General features: G+C 38.9%; 2 protein-coding genes across 2 annotated transcripts; one reads left to right on the plus strand and one right to left on the minus strand.

Moving 5' to 3' along the window:
* Positions 1 to 429: 429 nt before the first annotated feature.
* On the minus strand, positions 430 to 11,275 carry ccne1.S (cyclin E1 S homeolog; the record flags this gene model as incomplete). The annotated part of the gene is given in 12 exon segments (NM_001087977.1): positions 430 to 939; positions 1,905 to 2,062; positions 3,696 to 3,807; positions 3,927 to 4,061; positions 5,267 to 5,362; positions 5,440 to 5,586; positions 7,223 to 7,358; positions 8,836 to 8,987; positions 10,185 to 10,253; positions 10,354 to 10,441; positions 10,552 to 10,603; positions 11,192 to 11,275. Coding segments are annotated over 11 exon segments (1,227 nt in total). The 3' UTR covers positions 430 to 819.
* Positions 11,276 to 11,664: 389 nt separating this feature from the next.
* LOC108715449 (uncharacterized protein F13E9.13, mitochondrial) lies at positions 11,665 to 26,353 on the plus strand. Its single transcript, XM_018260605.2, has 7 exons — positions 11,665 to 11,804; positions 18,541 to 18,616; positions 18,687 to 18,769; positions 19,141 to 19,321; positions 21,541 to 21,691; positions 24,701 to 24,828; positions 26,027 to 26,353. Exons 2-7 carry the CDS (start codon positions 18,544 to 18,546, stop codon positions 26,215 to 26,217), a joined length of 807 nt encoding a protein of 268 aa, XP_018116094.1. The 5' UTR covers positions 11,665 to 11,804; positions 18,541 to 18,543; the 3' UTR covers positions 26,218 to 26,353.
* The last annotated feature ends 773 nt before the right edge of the window (positions 26,354 to 27,126 follow it).

The raw sequence follows: 27,126 nt of genomic DNA on the forward strand, positions 1-27,126 counted from the left end.
GCGCAAGAAAATTCGCAACTTTATATTTACCGCAGGCTAGTAAACTGGCGATAACATATTTGTCGAAAATTCTGTCTATATATAGCTTTAACGGCAATTAACCTTAAAGAACCAATGACGGTACAGAAAATCTGAATAGGAGAAAATCTTGCATGTAGGAGCTGCTGTCTTATTTCCTGAAGCTGGCAGCATTCTGAAAGCAGGGGGGCCAGGCTACTCAAGTGAAGCATGGCCGGGCCCCCCATAGAAAAAACCCTGCGGAGCCCAGGACAACTCTTCCCCCCCCCCCCGAAGGCGGCAAAAACATGCTACAAAGAGCCAGAGCTTTTGAACATGTTGCAACACATAGATACAATATTAAAACAACCATACATAAAGCTAATGTTGTGTTAAAAATATCAACATGGAAAATCAGACACCAGCTGAAAATATTAAAAAGCAGCTGTCTTCTAGACGGCATCTTTATTAAAAGAAAAAATATGTAGCAGCATTCATTTTAAAGTTAAAAAGAAATAAAATGGCAACACTCATGCCAGATTCTTTAAAAAAGAAATTGCACTTTGATTAGCTCATCTGAAGTCCAGGTACAGTCTACGTTATATGGTAGGACATTGTTTTTCTTGGCCCCCAGCAGCTGATCTCCATCAAGTATAGCCATACTTCCTCCATAGCAGCATATTGATCACGTGATCCTTTTCAGATTTCCTATAGCCTTTCCTTTTAAATCACTTTGAGTAAAAGTGGTATCAAAGTAAAAGTTCATAAAAGCTTACAGTCTCCATTTAAAGGACAAGTGTGATGGACAAAGTCAGAGAACTGTTAGTCTGCTGGATCAGATTTCTGTTTTTTATCACTCTGGGGAGGAGTCAGAACACCACTTGGTATTGGCGATGCCCTGTTCTGCTCCTCTAATACAGCCCGGTTGATATGAACCTTTTCCTGAAGAAGGAGGAAAAAAAAAAAAAAAAAGGATTAGTTTACTTGCAGCGGCATTACTTGGCCTAATGCCCACAACAGCCAAACCCAATGCTCCCTTAAAGAAGAAGGAAATTCATTTTATACTTGGAAGCGGCAAATGTTAGGCACCCCCAAGTGATTGTATTTACGTACCTGACAATCAGGAGAAGAGTGCACAGACCCAGGGTCCTTCCAATAAGCACCATGGAGCGATCCTTTTCCTGCTTCTTTCTTCTTGCGGCTGCGCATGTGCAGTAGAGCAAGAAGCTCAACTTTAATGAAAAAGCTGGCTATTTTGTTCTACTGCGCATGCGTCTGCCCCAGGAAATAAAAGAGAAGAAGCATGAAGAGGATCACTCCCAGGTGCGTGCTGGAAGAACCCTGGGCCGGTTTTCTGCCACTGGCACAGCTTTAGAGGAAGCAGACCCGGCATTCACGGGATGGGGGGCCCCCAGACTATGGGTCTGTGTCCTCTATAATTTAGAAAATGCCCCCTCCCCAGCCACTCGTTTACCTTTGCCGACTCGAGGGACCGGGACACAACGGAGTGGATGGATGAAGGGAGGGAGCCTATGACCAAGTGTTTAGAACACAAAACGCTTAAGGCTGTGGACATAAACTTTATCTACTTTATTACAATTGCCTGGTGGAAGAATGCCTGCTTCATATGTTTTGTTTACCTGCTCCCCAATGGGAAAAGGCTCAGGGCGGTGCACCTGTGCCTCTTCCTTTATGTGGCGAGTAATTGCTCTACTATTTGTGTCCGGCTGAAGGTGCAGAGCATAGGCCCCTTTTTTTTTTTTGCAGGGGGCCCGACGAAACTTTGACTATTTGTTTAGCTTACAGAACCAGCCACCATTATTAGTTTTCAATACCCCAGTGTATTAATGAATATTAAAATGGCTTCATACTATCAGAGGCAAATGGCACATAATGAGAAATCTTACCATCAGTTCCAAACAACCAGTGTGTGTCTGTATATTGTGAACATCTTCAATATCAACACCTTTAAAAAATTTTAACTTTGATTTCCCACCATCCTTAATGGCCATTGCGAAAGGAACAAGCCACTTTATGCACCCTTGTAACTCTGTCAGCTTAAACCCTAAAAAATGTAAAAGGTAAAGAAAATATTATATAAATTCATGACATCTTAAAAGTAAAACTAGTTTGAGGGATCATTTACTACAGCCCAATGGCAAATAAATGTAAAAAGTCCAACGTGATGCAATGCAAAGCAGTAGCCAAAAATCAAACATCCATAATATGATATATTGGCTTGCTTTTTAACAAGAGGCAAATACACTATTATAATACACATTGTTTTACCCAACATCCTCCAAAGTCAACAGCAAAAGAGCTACCAACTGCCACGGCTGCTAAGCTTCTTCTAGGAAAGTTGCTTGTCAAATTAGAATATTATTTTACAAAACTATACAAAAATTGCAATAAGAAGACTGTTCAATACATGTTCATTTTATGCAGGTATGCACTGGAGAAGCAGATTACATAGCTAAAGCAACCCCTGGTTCTCACAGGTGCCCACTTAAATACTGTGCCCGTTTCTTCTGTTTAGTGCTCCTAAATTTCACATACAGGTATTGGACCTGTTGTCTAAAGTGTCCAGTACCTTGAATAATCCAGATAAGGGATCTTGCCATCATTTTTTTTTTATCTACATACCTCAAGTTTATTAGATGATAATGTAATCATTAATTAATAATAAGATTATTTTGCCTACAATAATGACATTAAATTTAAGTGGGTTTAAGTAAAAACGGTTTTATTAGAGTAAAAGGAAGCCATTATTAAATGCAAGTTACTTGTTTGGAATGGAGTCTATGGGAGATGGCCTTCCCATAATAAGACTTTAGCTTAACATCTACGCAATATCAAAATGTTTATGAATGCAGTGTAAACTCCATTATAAGCAGTAATGCAAATAAACATAGCAAAAAGACAGACATTTGTATGAGTTCAGAATATGCTTATAATAGAAAACTAAATTGTAATGTGCACACAAACCAATTTCATCAGCAGTCTACCAGCATTAGATACCTAGCATCTGGATGCAGCACAGGCCTATAAAGAAAACACCTGACTGCAGTGTTGCCCTTCAGTTTCTATAGTGATATTTGATCATCTGCAATCAAAAAGGAACACTGGAGGACATTTCACATACATTTGCAAACTGTTTAAAGAAATTGTTCAATATAAAAATAACTGGGTAAATATAGATAGGCTGTGCAAAATTAAAAAGATTTCTAATACAGTTAGTCAACCAAAGCAAGTCCCTTGTATCAGGCAGTAACCAGTGACTTGAGGGGAGGGGGTACATGGGTGATAACTTGCTTTTGAATCTGAGCTCAATGTGGCGGATCAATTACAAACTTACTGAACAGTTATGTCCCATGTGGCCCCCCCCCCCTATAGTTGCTGACTAACTCAAGAGTTAGAGAGCTGAAAAGCAGGCAGTAGTGTTCTGGCTATTATATTAGACATCCAGTTAAACCAGCTTTTATACATTACATTTTTTGGCTAACTTACTCAAAACATATTTTATTTTGCACAGCCTATTTATCCAGTTTTTATTTTTACACTGAACTGTTCCTTTAAAGGACAGTCAGAAGTCTTTACCTAAAATACAAAGTATAAAGCTGGATAGTAAAAGTGAAGTGTTATGTTTATGCCTAGTGTGCAATGTAGTTGCAAGAATATATATATTTTATTCAACATACCTGAAACTTTTTCCATTAGTTCAGGACAAGAAAAATGATACAAGGCAGAAGCTGCAAGAACCCCATATGGATAATCCAGGCAACAAATATCAAGCACACACAAATCCAGCAGCTTGAAGAGACAGAAGAACATGTATACAGTTGAAGCACAAAAGAGGCATTTTAAATATACTCTGCAGAAACATGTGTAGGGGTTTTGGTACCTTATGTGTAGGGGTTTTGGTACCTTACCTGCACTATCTGTATATAAACTTCCTGAGGGAACTGGGGGCGCAGAAAGTGCTGCAGTTCTCTTATATATGCAACTTGCAAGAAGACATTAAACCAAGAAACCATAGTCATTGGACTTAAGCACCAATCAAGATCCTTTGGGGGGTAGGCAGGAAGACGAGAGAAAAGAAAATACACATTTTAAACATTCAAATTAATAATTTGTTGCTGTAGTTACTATACAGTAGAAACTATTTAGAGTTCATTTTAAAGCAAATAATTCTGAAAGATGGCTTTCACATATCTTGAAGCTTTCTGGATATCACTTTTTTGGAATAGAGATCCCAGACCTGTACTTAAAGGGGTTGTTCACCTTCCAAACACTTTTCAGTTTTCAGATTGTTCCCCAGAAATAAAAAGTATTTTTTCAATTACTTTCCATTATGTTTTTTTTTTACGGTTGTTCCAAAATCTAATTTTCCCTTCTGTGGTGTGAGTCTGGCAGCTCAGTAATTCAGGTGCAGACTCTAAACTGTTACAATTTTGAAACATTTAGTGGATACATCTCTCAGCAGCATCCCTGGAGTATTAGCAACTATTGTATCAATACTAACAGCTGCCTGTATTGAAACCCAGGGATTCTGCTAAGAAGGGACAAACATAAGAAATGTATTGAGCAAATGTATCAATTTAGAACAGTTTACAGGGTCCAGACCCCCCCCCCCACTTTAGAAGGTGAAAAAAGACTTTAGACTTAAATATAAAATAAATGGAAAAAGTAGTTATTTCTGGTGATCTATTGAAAAATAACTAGTTGTTCGAAGGTGAACAACACCTTTAAATAATCAAATCGATAATCAAGCTAGACAAATGTGCTTTATAATCCAACAAGTCCAAAAATTACATACAGAAATAGTTGTTAATGGGAGGGTAAATCTTCCTTGATTTATTTGATGCATTTTTCATTAATACAGCTATCAAACAATGATACCCTAGCGGTCACATTCTACATGCACCAGGAATTTAAGCTTCAGCAAAAGTTAATTATTTTTGTCAAGTTTCAGTGGCATAAACTGCAGTCCTAAAGAACCAGGGGAAAACACACTGGACATCAGATGTAGATGCATGAACAAAACACATAATTCTACTTAGCGGATCCAACTTAATATTACAGCTATGGGGATCAGATTTTGTAGTACACAACAAAATCTTGTGCTGTTGCATGACAAGATTTTGCAGTTCAGATTCAAAATGAGATCTTAGACTTCAAATGTATATTAATAAAATAAAAGAAAGGCCATAGTAAATTTGTACTTGGACATTTGCATAAAATAATTAACAAAAAATCCACAAGGTTTTACCTTCATTATGATCAGCTCCATACTTGTAATCTCATCTTCTGTGCAGGCACCATCTGTGATAAATGCAAACTGATGCAGCTTTGGAGGGTATATTTCCTGCAATAAAGTAAAGAATTTATTTTATGGAAGCCCACCACATCACTACTGCAAAATAAAGTAAAAACTTTACCAACCTCCATCTTAGCAGCAATGAACAAAGATGTGATTCCAATAAGCTGCAGTCGACTTTTGATTACATTTTTTTGAGTTGCCATAAACCGATCAAAGAAATCTTGTGCTAGGTAAAATGTTTCTCTATGAAGTTTGTACACTTCACAAACCTGGGGGAGAAGATTAGGAGATTAACGTTTTGGCGCAACAATACATTCAATTATTAAATAAACATGGAGTTTACTGGCAAAACATCAAAATCCAGTGAAATAAAGTGGATGCTGGCTTCCAAGCTTCAATACCAAGACACTTAGTTTAAAGGAGAATGAAAGGCTAAAATTAAGTAAGCCTTATAAGAAAGGTCCATCTAAATATACCAGTAAACCCTCAAAGTAATGCTGCTCTGAGTCCTCTGTCAAAAGAAACACAGCATTTCTTTCCTTCTATTGTGTACACATGGGCTTCTGTATCAGACTTCCTGTTTTCAGCTGAAACCTCCAGGGCAGGGCTTGAGCATGCTCAGTTTGCTCCTCCCCCCCTACCTGCTGTAATCTGAGCCCAGAGCTATGAGTGAGCAGGGAGAGACTCAGGCAGGAAGTGATATCACACCAAGGTTATATGGCAGCTTCTATCCTAAACAAACAGAGAGTGTCTAGAGCTGTTTACTCAGGTATGGTAAAGCATTCTGCAGAATAAATATAGCATTCTAGCTTGCACTATTGTGGCTAATATGTTGGCAATAAACTATCTTAGAGCTTTCCTTCTCCTTTAAGGCTGAACTGGTAAAATTTGATGTGGAACACAGCGACACGTGCGTACAACACAGTATCGCCATGTTGATGACGTGTATTCAAACATATGGCCCCTGCTACCACTGTGATGCGGAAAATAAATGGAGGATCAGGTCTAGCAAAGGAGGCACAGAATAGGCAAGACAACTATTGAGTAGTGCTGGTGGGTAGGTTCCAAAGATAGAGTTCTTAAAAAATGCCTTTCCTTGTCCTTTAATAATGCCAAGTGTTTTCCAACAGTTTTACTCCTAATCACACAGCCACAATGTACAGTACCAAAATTAAACACAAATGAGGGTTAAGCACTCACTACTGCTTAAAGGGATTTGTTCAGCCAATTTTTTAACAGTAAACTTTTAGGGGGGCCTGTACCCCCCCCCCCCCCAAAAAAAAAAAAATTCAAAATTCAGCCAGAGTATCCCATGTGAACATAAGTAGCATTAGGCGACTATTGTGGTCCGATAGGTCTTAATTTTGGTACCAAAATACATGGATGGCAGACGACGGCCCCAAGAATAATCTAGCAGAGCAAACCTAAATGGAGTAAAATAAAATATTAAGTGTCCCATCAACCCTAGAGGACACTAAGGGAAATAAATGAGTTGGGTAAGGGATAACCCTCAGAAACAGTAATTTTTGACTTTAACTCATTTCACCATTTCTCCTAGATGCATGTGTCCACCAATGTTAGAAAATAGAGTCAGCCTTAACATATGAACCCTAATAAGCAATTGCCAAAGTTTGCATAGGCTCCCAAGCAAGTGGAATCAACAAAAATAGAGTTTTTGCATCATTGAAGAGGAACATTCAGAAATATTTTTTACGTTTTGACAAAGTTTTTCTCAGACCTGGTTACTGCAGGACCTTTGCACACATTACAATCTCCATTCCAATACAGCTTCATATTAAATACGCAGCTTCACAAGCTGAAGTGATGTATTTATTTTTTTAAAGCAAGTTAATACTTTTGAAAGCAAATTAAGGAATGAAGGGGAAAAAGTAAAATAGTACTTACCTCCATTAGCCAATCTAGAAGGATTGCCCTCATATTAGGTTGCAGCTGGGGGTGTTTCTCAAAGAAATTCTTGTCCCTCAGGTAAATTCGGTCTTTGTTTAACATATTCCTCCAGACATCATCTTGATTAGCCCACCTACAACATTAGATTGTACTCAAAACAAAGATCGCAATTCTGAATTGCATGCTTAAGAACGGTCATTAAAAAAGTGGATAATATACTAAGAAAGAATGTTCTAATGTAAAAGTGGTATCCTTGGACCATTGCCAAGAACCCCACACCCTTTTTGAAAGTTTTTCATATAAAGGCCATTTATTCAAAGAAAAACAATTCTGATTGTGTCTTGATATCCCAGTACCCTTTTAAAAAGTCAAGCATAAAATAAAAATAAAGTATCTCAAAGTCAAATATATGTATGCAGTAATAATTAATTATGAACTACTGTTAGAAGATAAAATTGCACATTTTTCTGTATCCTTATGGGTGCTGGTTGGTCAAATAATGTGATGGTTTTGGGTACATTTATCTAATTGCTAAAAAGATGTTGAAACACATTGCGCTGTATAGCACAAGTCACATGTCTATGCCAGAACATAGTTCAAACTATGTCTATAGTGAGACGAGCAACCAAATAATCTTTTGGGTTGCGGATAATACCTATGGCAAAGTTACCCAAGAGTGAAATCCTACAATTTCCAGGTGGCTCACTAAGGTGGAGCATGTTCTGGTGAATGGTACAGCATATAACGAGTAGGTGTTAGGGTCAAAGTAACCTTGTGATTTTGGGTTACAGAACATCAGGGCAGACTGCAGAAAAGGAGTTATCTGTTTGATATTCAGTACCATAGAATGTTACTTGCAAGTCTTTGTGAGTCTGCAACAGAAGAATTTGTAGACTACAAGCAATGGCTAGGCTCAGGATACAGGTTCCTTACACAGATTTAGGGTCCTTCAGGGGGCTCATGTCTGACAAAAAAACTACCACCTGACAATGTAATCAAAGTACACAATGGAATACAAGTCGGTTGATATAAATAGCAGTTGTACATGGATAAAGAAAAGCTCTTTGATGCTGCCAGCCCCAACGATTTGCTAGCTCTAGGGTGGGTGGAATACAGTTTCTAAACCTACAATCCAACTTCTAGTCATAATGTCAGCTTTCTATAACCAGAACCGTTGCACCTCAGAATGGTCTTTTGAAGAAAATCTATTTATAGTGAATAAATAAAAGGAATATTAGAAAAACACACCTGGGTAAGCTAAAGGTTCTTTAATACCGAAGGTACAATGAGAATTGAAAAACTCGCCTCAGATGGCAGCAACAAGCTGGTTACCAGGGTAGGCAGAAGCTGCTCTTTGTACTTTTTTGAGCAGAGTTTTGTAAGCCACAAATTCAGCTTTTCTAATGAGAGTGCAATTGCATCCCCCCCCCCGCACAGGAAAGGTTAAGCGGATGAAGGGGGTGGCTGCTACCTCAGAAACACCCTTTACCCAAGATTCTTCACTAAACTATATACTGCCCTTGTACTACATGTCTGAAAAGTAAAAAGTTACAGATTCAACGGCACTACGGTAACACCAATGGAACAGTCAAGTTACACAAGGAATGTACCCAAGACGTGGAAGAGGAGAAGCGCTGACTGGACTGAACCGGAGCGAAGCAAAGTGCGGGTAGCTTGTAGGGTTTGGCTCATGTTCCTCTTTTTCAGGTGTAGGAATCAATTTGTGGGGGCTTTTGCATGTCATTTCATTGCTCCATGGTCCCTAATGACAGAATAAGAAGTGTATAAAAAGCAGAAAAAACGCGCACAGAATACGATGATTAACACAGTATTACATGTCTTTTGAAAAACTCTATTGATCCAATTCTGTTATTAACATTTTCCGACGAAATTCACACACTTTAACAGCAAGATATGGTTCAAAAGTATCCCAAATCTAAAAGGTTTGAGTGACTCATTATTTGGCGAAATGCTAGTTACCAATCTGTTGTAGACAAAACTCTTGAGTTTGTGTTTTTTAAAGAATAACAGAAAAATATGTAAAAAGATTCGTGGGCAAAATATCAATTCTGGTATTATTTAGGAATCTTTTAAAAAGGAGCATGAAGGTAGAATTTAAACTGAAAATTCCACCTTATTTTGAAGCAGATGAAGATCCTTCGATAGCTGACAAATTCTTCCTATTAGGGTAAGGCCACACTGGGCGTTTTTGGCGAGATTTGGTTGCCTGGCAACTAATAGCCTCATCTTTGCGGCGACCAATCTCCCCAAACGCCTTCCCTCACTCTGCGCCGGCTAAAATGAAAAAACGCCGGCGCTAATAACACGCTGTGATTCGTTTTCCGAAGTCGGCCGAAGTTTCATCGTGAGGCGATTAGTCGCCAGGCGACCAAATCTCCCCAAAATGCCCTGTGTGGCCTGACCCTTAAGTGAAGTCACACAGCTAGAAGCAGTAGTTAGGTTACGAAAACTGCAACATGCAGTTAAAAAATAAAAATGCAGAATCATGCACCTCCATTATGCAAAGCAAGGCACTATATGAAACTAAAATCTAACAAACCCAAAAATACTTTACACATCCAGTATATGAAACTCCAAGGGTTTTTAACTTTTTTTCCAAGATTGTGTTTTTATTTATTTAGACAGGACTATGTCCTGTCTTTATTGCAGTTCGTCTTAAATGTGACATTAGTAAAATAATTTGATTTTACTGCACCAACTTCCTCTTAAATGGTTTTCACATAAAACAGATTATAAATGGACGCTTTCTTAGCCTGTATCAAATGGTGAACTTGTTGCCATCTACTTCTTCCCTTATTATTACTGAATACCGGGGCCTACAGAATACTATTTGTTAAAAATACCTACACCAAGCATACCCGGATCTATAAAGATAATCAAAAAATTAATCATGAGAGAGGATACAAAATTGAACAAGTAAGGCTCTGGTGTTAATTACCCTATCTTGATATTGTTTTTTCTTTGTCATTTCCAAGCAATCCAAAGTGTCATCTGGGTCTTGCAAGAACTAGGAATCAAAACAAGAAAGAAGTTGAGGAGAATGCCAGAGCAAAGCTCCTCACACACACAGTGTCCAACGCTGCACATGGCCCTTTGTATGAACTTACAATAGCCACATCTGCCTTTCTCTTTCGGGAGCGCACAGTACAGCTTGCCGTCCTCTCATCCTTTGTGCTTTTCTCAGCTGCCGGATTTCTGCAAAACGATTATTATTTAAAAAAAAAAATAATAATAAGTTAAATTGGAAATGTGAAAGTTTCATCAGCCTGACATGTGTTTGGGATTAGTCATCATGGCACACATACCTTATCACAGGCATTTCAGGGCTTTGTAATGAATGAAGGGTAACTTTCTGTCCTGCAATTGGAGAGTGAAGGTTAAACTGAAGGTAAAAACCCGGATTTCAAGGAGTAAATGTTGGTAGTTCTGTCCCCTGCCCCCACTAAAGCTTTGGCGCCGGGAAGAAGGTGGAGGAAGGGAGGGTGGAGATGCAACACAGGCCTGAGACTTGACTGCTTGTTCCTTTATATTATACACAGCAGCAGCACCCACATACGTCTCAGGCCGTACCCCGAGATGTTGTGTAGGCAGCAGCTGAGAAGATGGCCGCACAACTTCTACTTATTAAGTGGGGGGGAAGGGATAGGGAACAAACATGCTTCCACCCCCCCTAGCTTTAAATAAAGGCACTTCTACTCGATTTATACACTCACAGCAGTACCCCTCGATTGCTATACCTCCCGCAGACACATTTAACCCCTTAGTACAGGCTATGCACACTCACAGCCGTAAAGCACGGATGTCGCAAAACGCAGCCCTACAGTCGCTGTGATAAAGTAGAACCCCCCTAAAATAGACTTGTCCAATGGGTTGTGGGACAGTGTGGAAAGGGTAAGACTGGATGTGCCCGCTGTAGGCCTCGAGGCGAGCAAGTTGCGCACTCACCCACGCACCGGATCCAATGGCGAAAGGAGACGGACAAGAGCAGCGGCAGATGTGACGAGGCGAGGGCGGAGAGCTTCACAGTATAAATAGGGAGCAGCGAAGGATGAATGTGTAGAATATGTATAAATAGATTGATCTATTACACTTGTTGTTGAGTAAAATGAATAAATAGTAGACGAGTGGCAATTAGTTGGGAGACTGGCGCACGCCGAGCCTGCAGCTGCTCCGGATGGCCTCACTGAGCTGGCGGGTTCAGCCTTTATAGGACAAGCGGCGGTACATTCAAACTGCAGCAGGCGCGCTCTCTTCCCTCCTGCGCCACCATCACCCCCGGGCTGCCTCTATGGAATGATCTCGTCTCCCCTCAAACTCAGGCTAAGCAAAACCGTACAGCTACGGACTAACGCCGGCCTCCCCACCACCTCCCGGGCCGGTTATAAACACAAGAAGCCCAGACACCTGCACGAGTGGGCGTGACAAACAAGTTCAGAGGGGCGTGTTTAAAGAGACTAATGGGCGGCCACCCGGAAGTCGGAAGAGCCACGTGGGTTGTTGGAGTTGGATGTAAACAAGAGTCTGCGAGGCTCCTTGGAACTGGGGTAATTGACGTCTGGTAAGCAAAACTCGCCTTAGTAACGTGGATGGGTTTGTAGCGAAATAGAGGATCTGTTCCATGCGCTGAATATTACACGCTGTTTATATTTCACGAGTCCGTGTTCGATTCACATTACCTGTCCGACATGAATGCAGATTGTGATCTTTAGTTATACCTTCTGCTGCCTGGGGCTCTTCATCCGCGTATTCATTGTGAGGCCGCGTTCTATCTGTTCTGTTGGTAATTCTGTGTCACAACCGGATGCACGTGTTGTCTGTTCCGGACCGGGATTATAGGCCCTGCGCATTTCAAGCAAACTCAGGCCCACACAGCCCAATCATTAGTTACTGTCAATGTTATTTTATAGCAGCCACGCTGGCATTTCCCACAATCCACAGATTGGGCCATCTGACACTTTGATGTCAGGATTTTGGTTCTGTTCTTGTTTGTTGTCTTTTATCCTCCCCATTTCATTTAATGTAGGACATCTGATATAAAATCACTGCATAATCCATTATTCACACATTTAGGATTTGAGGTAGTGTCGGTATTCAAACTAGGGATGCACCAAATCCAGGATTCGGTTCGGGATTAGGGTTGCCACCTTTTCTGGAAAAAAATACCGGCCTTTCTATATATTTATATTTTTTCCCTATTAATAACATTGGGATCAGCCATCATTTTTACCGGCCAGGCCGGTAAAATACCGGCCAGGTGGCAACCCTATTCGGGATTCATCCAGGATTTGGCCTTTTTCAGCAGGATTCGGATTCAGCCAAATCCTTCTGCCCGGCCGAACCAAATCCTAATTTTGCATATGCAAATTAGGGGCAGGGAGGGATATTGCGTGATTTTATCACAAAACAAAGAAGTAAAAAAATGTTGTCCCCTTCCCACCCCTAATTTGCATATGCAAATTAGGATTCGGTTCAGTATTCAGACCAATCTTTCGCGAAGGGTTCGGCCGAATCCAAAAAAGTGGATTCAGTGCATCCCAAATTCAAACTTCATTTCCCACATCAATACAACAGCCAAACAATAAGGTTCTATTTGAGATGTGGGCGCAATGGAGTGTCTGTCCCATGTGTAATGTTTCTTTTTCACCTTGCACCAAAAAGTGCAGCAGTCTTACTCAGAATTTAACTACTGCACCTGTGCCAAAGGTATAACTAACTGTATCCATCTGCCCAGCAATATTATATAGCAGCTGCAGCATACTGAATTTTTGTAAAAGAAACCAAAGTTGGAGTTGATCTTTACATCATAGGTGTTGTCTAACATATTCCCAGCTTTTCCATAATTGTCAAAGGTCAATTGCAGAGTAAGTAGTACACAAAACCCCCAAAGCATAACTGCTCTGTACTCTGTTGACTCTTCTGCAGTGGTAGTAAAAGGGATTCCATTGCCGCTGCGTTGTACTTCGTTTTTGTCACATCACTGTATACAAAAGTAGTAACGAAGCATCACAATTGTGTATTAAGGAGCCACTGAAAATGATGAATTATATGGTCTGCACGCAATGTTTTATACAAAACATTTATACTTTTTTACCACAAGGTTGTTAATTGTATGCTAATTGAACACTGTTTAAATGATGCCTGCACTACGTCCACACTATGCTTGACAAAGGGGCTTGCCCCGAAACGTTGCACTGCATTAATAAAATTGCAAGAGCTTGCCCTACTAACTGAATTCCGGTGAATTTTCTATGTACCTTGGCTGGGAGGTTGCTGATTCCCCTATCACCGGGCACCAGGACATGCTGCTTTGGTTTTGTGAGGTGTGCGGTTTCTCCAATTTGGCTTGTGTATTAAGGTGGCCATACACGGGCAGGTTAAAGATGGCAATATTGGTCTTTTAGACCGATTCAGCATCTTATCTGCCCATGTGTGGGGGCTCCCGACGGGTCCTCCTGATTGATATCAATCCAAAAATCAGCCAGATATTGATTGGTCAGATTTGATTTCTTCTACGATCCAGAACCGCATTGGCTAGTTGATACGGTCTTGCGACCCATCTGAGCCCATTCGTAGTATTGTAATCCGATCATTCGGCCCCAGAGCCGAACGTTTCGGATTTACCCGATATCGTCCAGCCATTGGTGGGCATATTGGGTTAAGATCCGCTCGTTTGGCGACCTTGCCAAATTTTATAGTGTATGGCCACCTTTACATTTTTAGCAGATGCCTGCAAAACAAACAGAGGAGGTACTGGTCAGTTTGGTACTGTTTAGTCTGTCAGGTGTTAAAACAGAGTTGCCAGCCACTAGGTTAAAAGAACAGAAATGCTAGCTCTCATTTTGTATGGAACATTATTTTGTCACTGGAGTTTTTGATAGGAATCACAATGGGAAGCTCATGTATCAATCCAGTAGTGTAAGTTGCAAACTTGGCCATGCAAAGCATTAACCTTCTTGCACCTACCACACCTAAATAAGTAAATCTGCCCACAAATCATTTCAGTTACAAAGTTAAAGAACAAGGAAAGCTGTGTTCAATGGAAGTGCCAATATGTTAGTAATGTAAGTCACTATGGGATGCCTGTTTATTCCTTAGGCCTGCACTTCTCTTTAGAAGAAAATGTATTAGTCCAGGGTATGAACGGATCGATTGAATTCAAGGGGGGGGGGGTGGTAACTCATTGTTACTCTCTGCTTTCCCCATGTTTTAAGAATGCAGTACTGTTTGATGAAGTTTGACTAAGTCACAGCATCAATAGCTCATGTACTGTATGTGATTAGACAAAGCCAACACCTACTATGTCGACATTATTTCACTACTAGTCTACAGTGTTTGTGACAAACATATTTAGTGCTTTGCATAGCAGAATAGAATACAATTGGGGAAAGCATGTGAGTTAATAAATGCACTTGTGTTTTTGGGCCAGAATTGATGCTGTACTAATTTGTTGTTTTTCAGTGCATGTGTTGAACATCGGAGTTCAGGGATCAAACAAAAACTGTGACTAAAACTTAGCTGATTGTGCTGATTAAACCTTTTGCTAGTGTCTGGCTATGACACACTGGGTGTTCACTTCAAACTATAACTTTAGGAGGAGCCCACAGTTGCTTGGCTGTGACCTGATCTTAAAGGGCACCTGTTGGGCAAAAATATTATCCCCAACCAAAGGTGCGGCCTCTCCTATTTTTCTTTTTTTTTTAAAATTGCCCCCCGCCAGTGCTAGGACACTAGCACCGGGAGGGAGCTCCTGGTGCGAGCGTCCATGTTGTACATGTTGAGCAAGTTGCAGCATTCACTCATTATGCGCCAACATGGCCACTCGTACCCGGAGGTCCCACCTGGTGCAGGTAGCCTAGCGCTGGCGGGGGGCAATTTAAAAAGCAAAACACAACTACTATTACCCTCTATAAGCCCACTTCTTTAATTGAGGATAATATTTTTGCCCAAGTTTCTGAGAACATAATGTCTGTTCCCTGCAATAGAGTCTTAAAACATTTTAGTAGTACAAGTAATGTGTATTATTTTCATTGTGTTTGCATTTCTATATCTTTAGTGCACCGGGCCACACATCTAGCACATTGCCCAGTTTAATAATATTTAGCAACAAAACATTAATGCATGCAATGGTTTACGTAAATAAATGTGCAATTTGTAGCATTTAATAGGTACTATTATGATGAGTCAACAATTATGTCAGTGCTTTTAAACTGAAATGCATACTTTTATATAGTTACATAGTTAAATCGGGTTGAAAAAAGACCATCAAGTTCAACCCCTCCAAATGAAAACCCAGCATCCATACACACACCCCTCCGTGCTTTCATATAAATTCTATATACCTATATCTATACTAACTATAGAGTTTATTATCACAATAGCCTTTGATATTATGTCTATCCAAGAAATCATCCAAGCCATTCTTAAAGGCATTAACTGAATCAGCATCACAACATCACCCGGCAATGCATTCCACAACCTCACTGTCCTGACTGTGAAGAACCACCTACGTTGCTTCAAATGAAAGTTCTTTTCTTCTAGTCTAAAGGGGTGGCCTCTGGTACAGTGATCCACTTCATGGGTAAAAAGGCCCTCTGCTATTTGTCTATAATGTCCTCTAATGTACTTGTAAAGTGTAATCATGTCCCCTCGCAAGTACCTCTTTTCCAGAGAAAACAACCCCAACCTTGACCGTCTACCCTCATAATTTAACTCTTCCATCCCTCTAACCAGTTTAGTTGCACGTCTCTGCACTCTCTCCAGCTCATTTATATCCCTCTTAAGGACTGGAGTCCAAAACTGCACTGCATACTCCAGATGAGGCCTCACCAGGGACCTATAAAGAGACATAATTATGTTTTCATCCCTTGAGTTAATGCCCTTTTTTATGCAAGACAGAACTTTATTTGCTTTAGTAGCCACAGAATGACACTGCCCAGAATTAGACAACTTGTTATCTACAAAAACCCCTAGATCCTTCTCATTTAAGGAAACTCCCAACACACTGCCATTTAGTATATAACTTGCATTTATATTATTTTTGCCAAAGTGCATAACCTTGCATTTATCAACATTGAACCTCATTTTCCAGTTTGCTGCCCAGTTTTCCAATTTAGACAGATCACTCTGCAAAGTGGCAGCATCCTGCATGGAACCTATAGTTCTGCACAATTTAGTATCATCTGCAAAAATAGAAACAGTACTTTCAATGCCCACCTCCAGGTCACTAATAAACAAGTTGAAAAGCAAGGGACCTAGTACAGAGCCCTGCAGTACTCCACTAACAACACTGGTCCAATTAGAAAATGTTCCTTTTACCACCACTCTTTGTAGTATTATCACAAGTTTATTTAGTCACTAGAGTATAGGTGGTCCTTTGTGACCTGGCAATAAGCGCATTTGTACTAAAGAAAAACTACACATTTTCATATACATCCTTTGTTAGATTTTCTTTTTTTCTAATTTATTATCTGAAATAGTTTGCACACCCTGTAGTTTTCTCCTAAGATTTCAGTAATGTGATAGCTAAATGGGTTATAACAAATTGGCTGCATGCTTAAATATTTTTTTTATTTCTGAGAGATCATTTGCTTTAACTGTTTGCTTAAGGCAACAGTCATTTAGATCAAATGACAGTAAAATATTTCATACATACCTAAGCGTGAGTGTATGTAAAAACAGGCAATGCTAAGATACACAGTTGGACATTAAAGGAGAACTAATCCCTAAAAATGAATGTGGCTAAACATGCCATGTTTAATATACTGAACTTATTGCACCAGCCTAAAATTTCAGCTTGTCAATAGCAGCAATGATCCAGGACTTCAAACATGTCACAGGGTGTCACCATCTTGGAAAGTGTCTGCGACACTCACATGCTCAGTGGGCTCTGAGCAGCTGTTGAGAAGCTAAGCTTAGGGGTCGTCTTAAATTTACAAGCAAAAATGAGTTTTGTTTGTAATATAAGCTGATGCTACAAGGCGGATTATTAAATTCTGAAGCTAATTGCACTTGCTTCTGAGCTGCCATGTAGCAATGGTCTATAGTAATTACTAATCAGCCTTATATTGTGACATTTATATTCTATGTGTACTGTATATTGTCAGTCAGTCCTTAAGCTCAGTAAGTGACAGCAGCACAGAGCATGTGCAGTGAATCAGCAGAAAAGAAGATGGGGAGCTACTGTGGCATCTTTAGAGACACAGATCTTTACTGCTAAAGGGACGTAGTTGCCTTGGGCTGGTACAGAAGCCCAAAACATAATGTACAACATTTCTAGCCTACTTTATTAGTTCAACTTTAATTCTCATTTAAAAGCCATTAATACAATTTAAAGGAAACCTTTTTTTTAAAAAAAAAAAAAAAAGACCAGTGTACTCTCTTTTTCAACCAAAATGGGTAATGCTACTAAGGGATATGAAATAATAGCACTGTTTTGTGGACATTACTGATTTGGGTCTTTTTCACCCAACTTTTAACTTAGGTGTATTCATTTTAAATCTTTTTTTTTTTTTTTATTTGGTGGAAGTAATTAAATGTTTATCTGAGGCTAAATTCTATTGTGTAGTGTTGGCTCTTTCTTAAAGCTCAGAATCATGCACAATGCACACAACAATATTACATCTAAAACAAATACATTTGTTAGTTCAAGAATACAATTTGTTTGAATGAATTATTTGCAATGTAATTTTTTTTTTAAAAAAAACCCATAAAATCATGACAGAATCCTAAAGGAGACATTCTTTGTGAAAAACAAAAACGTACCAGTGCATTTTCGTCTTTTATTGAAGAATTGTGCTTAAAAATGGAGTGTTTCAGGCTGATTTATTGAATATTTCTACAACGACCATAATAATCCCACCCATCTGTTCACTTCCTGATCCCTGAATTGTCTGGCTGTGCAGGGGAGCTGGCGGCACAGTGCACTGTAGGATAGGAACCAAGCAGCAGCTAGGCTGACCTGAGAGGGAACTATAGTCTGGTATTTGCTTGTGTGACTGCAGGGCTGTGATTGGCTGTCCCCCTCCTACTGTGCTTCTGGCAGGGACCATTAGGACACACTCACCACCATATGAAATACGGACAGCAACCAGTGAACATCTATAGGGAGCTTCAGTAAAGGGGCTATTTCTAAAATTATTATTTTTTTTTTAGCACAATGTGAAAACAAAACCATATATTGTTCATAATTGCCTACAAAATTAGTTGGTTTTTTTTCCGTTTATCCTATATGCCTCCTTCAAACTGTGAAAATCCATGACAAATGTGTTTTGTAACAAAAAATGTTTATATTTTAGACCATGAAGTTCTTACAACTCTTTGGAATGGTCAAGCCCGTTGTAATAGGCATGGTACATGTAAAGGCTTTACCAGGTAAGTCGTTTCTTTCGCATAAATGAAGTTCCTGCATATTTCTAATCATGCTTTTCTCATTTAAAATTAGGGACTCCAGGCAGCAGATTGCCAGTGGCACAAATCATAGAAGAAGCTTGTCATGAAGCCGAGATATATAAAAATGCTGGAATAGTAAGGTTTTGTTTTCTTGCCGTCTTAAATTTTCCAGCCCACAGCAGAAATATACTCCGGTTCTTCAAGGAGAATAGGGTCCAGTGATCATGAGTTTTAGATCCCCACAATAATGCATGTTCCTGCTTCTCTTCTTCAGAAGCAGATCTATCAGCCCACTAAATGTTTAGTTTTGACATCATTAAATTAATCCATGAAATGATTAACATCTCCGTTTTAGAAACATTGCTGCATCTTCACCCATTGTCCTTTGTTTTGAATATGTAAAGTTAGTTGGGACATACTGACCGTACCGTTGGCTTATGCTAGTGAGTTTGAAAATGTCATATGAATTGTTAGCAAAACCTCTACTTCATGTTGTGTTTTGTTAGGATGGTATAATGGTGGAGAACATGCATGATATCCCTTACACCTTTTATACTGGACCAGAAATCACTGCAACAATGGCCACCATTTGTACTGCTGTAAGACAAGCTTGTCCCCTCCTTCCACTTGGAGTTCAGATTCTGTCCTGTGCCAATAAACAGGCATTGGCTGTTGCTCTGGCAGCAGGTGAGCATTAAAACATTTTTCTGTCTTTCTTATAATACCCTGCACAGTCCATGGGTAGGGACTCAAAAGTCTTCATATTATGTGCAATGAGTCTATTTGATCCCCTTTTAAAAAGATATTGTCATCATTGTTTACAGTATTGTTTTTAATGCTTTGGAACACTAAAATAATTCTACCATTTACACATTTATTTTCAAATTAATTCATGTTTTTTGTTTTAAGTTTGAATAACGGTATGGTGTAATAATAAAAATGACAGCCATCTCAGTTTATTATGTAGTATTCTGTGCTTGCAGAAAAAGCCAACACAGTATCATGCAAGTCCTTTCAGGTAGCTACTGCTTCAGCTATTGAATACTGATCGCCAGTTGTAAGTGAAGCAACTTCTCTTGATTAATGCTGATTATATCAACCACTAGGTAGCATAGGAGCATTTTTAGTAGTCCAGATGATAGCTGGTAATACAGAATGCTGGAAAGTAACTCCAGCTGTAGGTAGGGGTGCCAGGACCATTTGCCTGTTATTATATTTAATGTAATTGGGACTAATGTCCCCACTATATATTTCTTCATATCATCTGTGCACTCCAAAGAGACAAAATGTAAGTTTTATTGAATTAAATTGAAACTGGCTTACATAGCAAGTACAAATGTTCATCCCATGAATGCACATTAGAGCATTTTAAACCTGTGCCAACAATGTTAGGCAGTTTCCATTAGGGCTGTTTGCCCTCCGGCAGGTACTAGCATCTAATATACACCAGTATTACCCCGAATTACACAAATAGAGCTGTAAAAGGTGGACCTCTATCTGGCACCACTCCATGTGTCTCATCAGACATGGAATTTTTCATTTGATATTATTAAAAGCTGTAACAGGTAGATAGGGGTGTTTGACAACTGCTGTGGTTTTTTTTTTTTCCCTGAAAGCAGCAGCAGCAGTCAAAAACTCCCACCCATGTGATGTGGTTTGGTTCTTATGGTAAGCATAAAAAGGATGTTTTGTTGACTGCTGAGAACTGCAGTCAGTGCAGGTGAGAGAGCAACTGAAAATACATTTGCACAATACCTTGCCTATTCCATTTGAATCATGTGCAAAAACACAGAAGGCATTTTCTCAAGATGTGATTCAAATTGTTAGGACATGGCAATTCAGGTGCCATGCAAGCATAATTCCTCACAGGCAACAAAATGGCCCATGTATTCTAATCCTTAGGTCAATGGCAGAAAGAGCAACTGTCATGGCTGCTACATGGCCGATTGGTGGGTAGTTCATTTATCTGCATAGTCGAGTAAGAACCAAAGATTTTACTGTGTATTCTTGAGTCTAAACCAGAAAAGTAATGTCTGTGAAAGGTGGTGCTGTGCTACTTTTTTTTCCCTGGGCTGGCAAATATTTTACCTGTGCCATACAAGATGTATTAATATAGGTAATCATGTTTAAAGGGTTCATTTAATTATAAAACATGGGGGCTGTATTGCATATTAGATTGTAGTGGGTTGTATATAATCATTTGGTAAGGAAAATACTATTATGCCACATAATATGAATACTTTATCGGTGTTCTGGGAACTCCATGTCACATGTTTCTGCTCTGATTGGCTGAAATGTGTATTGCATGACTACACAGAAATCTTTTACCTATTTGGCAGATGTGATCTCACTTTATACTCAATATATTCCCCAAGTTTATTCGACTGACAGAAGTCCGAGAGAACAGATCATGTGTTCCACCTAATCAGAAAAGAAAGTTGTGGAGTTATTAGGGTTGTTTTTGGCGCTACCTTTAGTGCTGGAGTACTGTACCTCTGGACAGGTTTAGATTTTGCCTTAATTTGTACATTTTATAACCGATTTTATAAAACCTTTTTTCATTAGTAATCTAACCACTGCGGCGTATTTACAAACACTGGGAAAAACTGTTCCAGGGCAGCAATTTGTTTTGATTCGCTGTACTGCAAGAAAATAATAAAAACAAATCTCTTGATTAGTTACTATGGGCTGCTGACCTGGGACAAATATACCTGGTGTTAGTAAATGTCACCCAATATGCCATTTAAGCATTTAGATTGCAGCTTCATTATCCTGCTTGCTGTGGTATTTATTCATAAAAGTGGAGAGCTGTGATTCCCTACTCCATGATGCAACAAAAACCTTGGTCTGATCATGATACTCACAATGAGCTGTTTGTGTAAAGCTTTGTGTTTCCATCTCCTCAGGCTTTGATTTTATCCGAGCAGAAGGCTATGTGTTCTCTCATGTTGCTGATGAAGGCCTTGTAAATGCCTGTGCTGGAGATCTGCTGAGGTATCGTAAAGCCATTGGAGCTGAACATATTCAGATTTTTGCAGATATTAAAAAGAAACATAGGTGAGTCCAAAAGTAATTTTCTCATGACTTATGGCACTGGTTCAAGTGGACCTTTGCATAATACTCTAGTTGAGAACATGCCTTTTGTTACTGCAGCAAATTCAGGTTTTTTCTTAAATGTAAAAAAAAAAAAAAGACTGTACCACATTACTTCATATAATTACGGAAAGATCCGTTATTCGGAAACCCCCAGGTCCAGAGCATTCTGGATAAAAGATCCCATACCTGTACTCTTTAAAGGGGTGGTTCACCTTTAGGTTTAAGTATGTTATAGAATGACCAAGTCTAAGGGGCCCATTTACTTAGCTCGAGTGAAGGAATAGAAGAAAAAATACTTCGAATTTCGAATGGTTGAATATGGCTACTTCGACCATCGAATAGGCTACTTCGACTACGACTTTGAATTGAACGATTCGAACTAAAAATCGTTTGAATATTCGACCATTCGATAGTCGAAGTACTGTCTCTTTAAAAAAATACTTCGACCCCCTAGTTTGCCACCTAAAACCTACCGAGGCCAATGTTAACCTATGGGGAAGGTCCCCATAGGCTTCCTAACAATTTTGTGATCGAAGGAAAATCCTTCGATCGATGGATTAAAATCGTTCGATTCAAAGGATTTAATCGTTCGATCGAACGATTATTCCTTCGATCGTAGGAATAGCGCTAAATCCTTCGACTTCGATATTCGAAGTCGAAGGATTTACATTCGGCAGTCGAATATCGAGGTTAATTAACCCCCGATATTCGACCCTATGTAAATCTGCCCCTAAGCAACTTTTCAATTGGCCTTCATTATTTATTTTGTATATTTTTTTTTAATTATTTTGTTTCTGCTTCGGACTCTGTTTTCCAGCTTTAAAATGGGGATCACTGACCCCATCTAAAAAGAAAGGCTCTATAGTACTACACGTGTGATGTGAGTTTTTATTACTCCTATTACTATTCATCCCCTTATTATATTCCAGTCTCTTATTCAGATAACCGCATGGTTGCTGTGGTAATTTGGACCCTAGCAACCAGATTGCTGAGATTGCACACTGTAGAGCTGCTGAATAAAAAGCTAAATAACACAAATACAAAAAAATAACAACCAATTGCAAATTGTCTCAAAATATTGATCTCTGCATCATAGTCAAACTTAACTCAAAGGTGAACAACCCCTTTAATGTAAATGACGCAATTCACACATACATGGGTGCTAGAAAAACACAAGCACAACATACACACACATTTACTTAGGTATGTTGTTAAATAACATGCACAAGTTGTGGTGTGCAAATACGTATCATACAATATAACGCTGGTAGAAAAAAAAAAGCTGCAATTTAAGTAAAATCCATGCCGTTTTCTGCATGTTTTTGCACCTAACTCATTGCATTTGTGTTCAGAACCACTCTTCAGCAGCACTGTAACCTTAAAGAAAAAGAAGGAAACATTTAATGAAAACCAATCTCCTAGGCAAAGCTAAATATCAGACATGTATTTATATAAGGGATGCACCGAATCCACTATTTTGGATTCGCCCGAACCCCTGAATCCTTCTCGAAAGATGCGGGCGAAAACCAAACAAATTAGGGGTGGGAAAGGGGAAAACATTTTACTTCCTTAATCGGCCTAATCTGAATCATGCTGGAAAATGCCGAATCCCGAACTGAATCCTGGATTCGGTGCATCCCTAACATATATGCATAATTAGTAATGAACAATCAATGAATATTCTTATCGCTATAGAAAATTAAATATTGACTTTTCATGCCACAGTAAGTTCTATTCTAAAATCTGTAATGTATTGTACATCATTGGTTTGCAATTTGTTTGACTTTTTATGTGTTTCTATTTTTAAACATGAGTAGATACAATCTACATTAGCTTCTTTCATTAAGTGAAGAATTTTACTTAGACACTACATTTCAGTTTTTCTGGTTTTGGCTTTTCTTCTACAAGTTGTATAAAATGTGTTCTAGTCATGGGTGCAGGGTTTGGCACTAACCTCAGGGAGTTATATGGACAATGACAATTTGGTCTTTCCGTTTCTAGTTAAGAATACAATAGGAAAAGCCCAATTCACAATTACATGTACAAGCTTAGTGGTTACGGTATATAGAGTAATTCAGGTTTGTCTGAACACCACATTTATAACAAGAGCCCAAAACTGGCTCCCATTGATATCTGTGTGAATCTGCTACAAACCCTATGTCAGGGCTTCGATAGTTAACAAAGTTTTGCGCCCCTTTTCCCAGGCGAATTTCGCTCAGGCGACTGATTGTCACTCCGCAAATTTACTAAAGTGTGAATTTTCCATTACATTACCCCTTTCGCCAAGTTATACCTGGTGAACTGATAAGATTGAGGAGGATGTAGCTTCATCTTTTGTCAGTGACATCATATCCTGTAAGCTGAAAAGTCATTAAAATATGAAAAAACTCCAGCATTTTGTCTATTTTAAAGTGGGATTGTGTATAAAAGTTATAACTTAAATACAATTTTTTAATACATTTTTTTAGCCATTTGAGGGTCATGCCACTTTTGTTTGAGGGTTTTAAAGGATCTCCTTTGTCTTTATTTTGCTTCCTTGGACATTTTTAATAATAAGTGTCCACTTACCAACCAAGTTCCCCAACATCTCTAATAAAGACATATATACTACCTGTATGTTCCCGTCCTATTCAAATTGACCTAAGCGTAAGTGTACTAACGAAGTTTCGCTAGGCAGAAATAAACAATAGTGAAATATCGCTATGAAATGCTCCCGCTGATGAGCTGTCGATCGTCTGTTGATGCGCAACTTTGCATATTGATGCACTGCAAATTAACTTCTGATAAAGTGGCGCAAAGTGTGGTGGAGCCTTCCAAGTAAATTTCCCTCCATTTGTTTTCTGTGTAGATTTTACAAAGAATACTGGCCATGCATATTTCTATATCTACTGTATTGGATTCAAATGAACCTTTATTCCTACCAAAACCCTTGAAAACTATTCATACTTGTCTTATCTGTCTTGCCTTTAGTTCCCATGCAGTGACAGCGGATGTGTCTGTGTCAGAGACTGCAAAGGCTGCAGAGTTCTTCCTTTCTGATGGTTTGATATTAACTGGAGCTTCAACTGGGCAAGAGGCAGATCAGAGGGATTTGAAAGGTGAAGTTGCTTGTTTGCAAAATAAAACTGTCCTGTATGTGTATAAAACGGTAACTGTAAAAAAGACTGAAATAAATTAGGGATGCATGGAATCCAGGATTCGGTTTCGGCCAGGATTCGTCCTTTTTCATCCTTCTGCCAGGCAGAATCTGAATTTGGAAATTAAGGGGCGGGGAGGGAAATCAATATTTTGTGGTGGAACAGCTGCCTAAACTCATAGGAGTATATTTATCAAAGAGTGAAGTTAATAGTGAAATTTCGCCACTAGAGTGAAATTCCGCCACTCTCCATTCATTTCTATGGGATTTTTATAGGCGTATTTATCAAAGGGTGAACTTTCACTTTAACCCATTGATAAATACGCCTTTCAAAATCCCATAGAAATGAATTGAGAGCTGCGGAATTTCACTCTAGTGGCAGAACTTCGCTCTTTGATAAATTTACCCCATAGGGCTATGTCACTTAGTAGCGCTCCAATTAAGGATCCATCTATGTGTGCACATCCCTAAGAATTAATATATCCGTATCCCTAAACTGACAGCATTCGTGAATGCCAGGTGGTTATCTGCGTAGGATGCTTTAAATTTGGGGAGGCATTTCAACAGAGAAATTCACTCACTCTCTATTCATTCCTGTGGGATTTTTAGAATGGGATTTTACAACGGGTAAACGTTGGAGTTCACCATTTAATAAATACATGCCAATTATCAACTTTAACCTAGTTGCTTTCTCACAACAAGGAGCCAATCAGATCTGGTTTCTGACAATTGCAAAATCTTTTTAATTGCAGTATGGCACACAATATGAGAATTTCTCATTGTGTGACTAGTTTGTGAATGAGTACAAACAGAAGTATTTTACAAATGACTTGTTAATTAGTATGTTACAATTATTCCGATAGAAACTGTCATGATATTTAGCTAATTAGATTATTGATAGAAAGTAGCTATATGTTTTAGAGTAATACATGCCATGCTAGAATCACAGCTCATGTCTACAATGTAAATATGCAAGCAAGTGACTATAATTTTTGTTTATAATTAAACCTTATACATTTAGGGGCTTGTTTATCGTGCTCTGTAAATAAGGTGACCAATTACATCACACATAACCAGTCATATAATATATATATTTTAAATTTTCAAATGTGTTGTGCAGCTAATGGTTTTTCTTTCCTTCTTTTTTCCCCTTGCCATAGAATGTGAAAAGTCGGTAAGAATTCCAATACTTATAGGATCTGGAGTGACTCTAGAAAACATGGAGAAATACATTGATGCCAATGGCTTTATAGTTGGTTCTCATTTTAAAAAAGATGGTCACTGGAGCAATAGTGTTGAATATGACAAAGTCTCTTCATTTATGGATAAGGTGAAGAAACTAAGAAAGTAAAGCTGTATGTATAGAAGCTTACTGTCAATCTCGGCACTTGGCTAAATCTTGCAAGATGTCTGCCGAGTATAAATTCGTTTTTCATTTTCCAGAAAGCATTTCTGGTTATTTTAATGAATAAAAAAATCACAATGCTTGAAACAAACACTTTCTTCATTTTTCTAGCGGAACACTCATACTAATTAGTGGAATTGTTATTTAAGCCATACCTTTACTTATACAGGTACAAATTTAAGCAAACAGATATTCCTCTTCCAGCATCACCAATTGGAAATAGAATGTGTCATACTAAAGGGATCCACTCAACGACTTTCAACTTTGTAACTTTAATATTAAGCCACTTTTAAGAGTAATTTCATAGAATTTCTGCCCTGGTAGAGCTGATCAGGTTATGGGAAGTGGAAACATCTAGGATTAACAGTTTAGTCTTGTTTAGGACTTCTGAATTCTAAACGGTCTCAGGAAGGATAGTTTAACAAGATGGTTTTCCACAAGTAAGCAGACACATCCGCACCTATGGACAATGCCACGCACCAGTTGGAATGGTATAACGAATGTTGCTGTTGGGCTCTAGGAGAAGTGTTCCCAGGAGTAATAAGTCATGCTTCAACATTTGAAGGACGACTCAGGGTTTGTGTAATGCTGACTGCAAAATTAATTTGAGGAGGAATAATGGTCTGGGGCTGTTTTATATTTTGGATAAGGGCTGCTGGTTCCATTGAAAGCACACTTTAATACTACAGCATGAAATTGCATTCTTGACCATGCTGGGCTTCCTGTTGTGTGTCAGTAGTTTGAGAAAGACTCTTTTCTGTTTCCGAACGATAATGATGCAAAGTGAGGTCTGTACACAGGCCCGGATTTGTGGTGAGGCCACAAAGGTCCGGGCCTAGGGTGGCAAATTATTAG

This window comes from Xenopus laevis, chromosome 4S (genome assembly GCF_017654675.1).
Source record: "Xenopus laevis strain J_2021 chromosome 4S, Xenopus_laevis_v10.1, whole genome shotgun sequence".
In the NCBI taxonomy this organism is placed as follows: Eukaryota; Metazoa; Chordata; class Amphibia; order Anura; family Pipidae; genus Xenopus; species Xenopus laevis.